This window comes from Cynoglossus semilaevis, unplaced genomic scaffold, assembly GCF_000523025.1.
Source record: "Cynoglossus semilaevis isolate Cse_v1.0 unplaced genomic scaffold, Cse_v1.0 scaffold392, whole genome shotgun sequence".
Taxonomy (NCBI): Eukaryota; Metazoa; Chordata; class Actinopteri; order Pleuronectiformes; family Cynoglossidae; genus Cynoglossus; species Cynoglossus semilaevis.
In genome coordinates this window covers 46,601-48,501 of record NW_007585137.1, presented here as the reverse complement: position 1 = coordinate 48,501, position 1,901 = coordinate 46,601, and the positions used below count along the sequence as shown (strand labels likewise).

At 57.5% G+C, this 1,901-nt stretch overlaps 1 protein-coding gene across 1 annotated transcript in view; it reads right to left on the bottom strand.

Annotated features, from left to right (window-relative positions):
* The window catches only part of LOC103398873 (carnitine O-acetyltransferase-like), a gene marked incomplete at both ends in the record, with an annotated part of 5,309 nt that extends 3,410 nt beyond the window's left edge, over positions 1–1,899 (bottom strand). Inside the window, 6 exons of the mRNA XM_017030952.1 lie at positions 46–224; positions 310–484; positions 578–743; positions 826–879; positions 1,151–1,269; positions 1,672–1,899. Coding sequence (XP_016886441.1) covers positions 46–224; positions 310–484; positions 578–743; positions 826–879; positions 1,151–1,269; positions 1,672–1,899 — 921 coding nt within the window. The remainder of the gene's footprint in view (positions 1–45; positions 225–309; positions 485–577; positions 744–825; positions 880–1,150; positions 1,270–1,671) is intronic.
* Between the last annotated feature and the right edge of the window lie 2 nt (positions 1,900–1,901).

Genomic DNA, 1,901 nt, shown 5'->3' with positions numbered 1-1,901 from the left:
CCCCCCCGACCCCCCCCCCTGCCCCCCCCTTGTCTTCTCACTGACCTGTAGGGTCTTGTCAAACCAGCGGTTGCCGCTGTTCCACCGAGCCCCTCCCCCGTGCAGCATCTGCGCGGCCACGCGGCTCCAGTACTGACCGTCGGACACCCGGGGGATGGGGGCGTCCAGGCAGATGGTGAAGATGCTCTTCTGGATGGCACGGACCGACTCCTTGTTCATCTTATCTGTGAGGGACACCAGAGGTCACGTCAGCCCTGTCCACACGTCGGATCACAGTCGGACCTGAACGTCCTGAGCGTCCTCGTCCACCTTTGATCAGGTTGTTGTAGGCCTTGCCCCAGGTGTTGCGGTGCTGGGACGTCAGGATGCCGATCGGCTCCTTGTTGCTCTGCAGCGAGGAGTTCCAGATCTTCTCCAACTGCATGTACAGCTGGTCCACGGTCAGGGGAGAACCATCGCTGTTGTACACGTCCAGCCTGAAGAACTGGGGGGGGGGACAAAAAAACCCCCGACAGGGTCAGTGCTGAGAAAATGTCCCCAGAAGACAAAGGGAGGACAGAGACGGCGGTTCAAATACCTGGAAGTTGTGGACCACCGTGATGTGGGTGGGAGAGGTTTTCCCGATGGCGTGGTTGACGACGGTGTCCCGTCTGGGACCGGGGACCCGGCAGGAGGACAGGATCTGGTAGTACTGGTCCATACACAGAGGCTTCCCGCTCAGGTACTCCACAGGAAGAGTCTCCCTGTGACACAGACACAGACACACAGACACAGACGCTGAGGCTTCGGTTTCACCTCATGGGTTCGGTTCTCGGCGGAACTCACGTGTCAATCATCTTCTTGAAGTCCAGAACTCCAGCGATTACTTTGGCCGCGAATCTGCGGAGAGAGAGACGAACGTCAAAGTCGTGACCTCGACCTGAACGTCGACGGACGCGGACCGTCCCGCTGCACCACCACATTTACACCACCAGGTGGTGACTGCAGCCAGGGACAGCTGGACCGGTCCCGCAGCTTTAAATAGTCAGAATGTGAAGGTCAGCTATTGGATTTCCACGGTCACGTGACCCTCCGTCCTCCTCCTCGTCCCCATCCCCGTCCCACGGTGGTCAATATTTAGACCTGGTTCTGATTGGACCGTGTCTCTCACCTCATCTGTCCTTGGCGGTCGTGGAATTGCATCCGTGGCAGGACGACCCCGGGGCTGGTGTAGACCGGGACGGGCATACGGCAGTCCAGATAGGCCGACTGCATCCACCACTCTGACAGCTTTGAGGGGGAGGAGCCAACGGAGACGGAGACAGGGTGAACGTTGGACAAACGTTGGACAAAAGGAAATTGAATAAAGAATAAAAGACGTCTTTAGTTGAAAACAGCGTTGGCGTAGAAGAGAAAATAGCATCATTTCTATGACAGCTAGCATACCATCGCTATGGTCTACAACCTGAGGCTCCCGGGCCACACCACGGACCGCTCGTTAGCCTCTAACCTTTGACCTTTGCTCAATATAAACAACAAGACCGACGGAGGGAAAATCAAAAAGTATTTCAAGTTATTTGATTTCTGGCAACTTGCGATCTATAGCGCCACCTCCTGGTCATCTTTCACAGATACAGTATGTGAGACCAGTCATTCTCTATGGGGGGGGGACACTTGTCCCTGTGTCTGTACCCAGTTGTCCGTCTTGCGCGCCCGGCGTTCCAGGCCCTTCTGCAGCCGGTCGCCGACGCCGCCCGTGAGGAACTCGTCCACCAGCAGCTGCGTGTGTCCCAGCTCCTCCGTGCTGACCAGAGGCTTCAGACACTCCAGGTACGTCTGACACGTCTGCCTCAGCGGCGGCACCGGCAGCTTGGGGAGACCCTCCTGTTGAAGATGGGAACTCTCCGGAACCGATGCCGTCA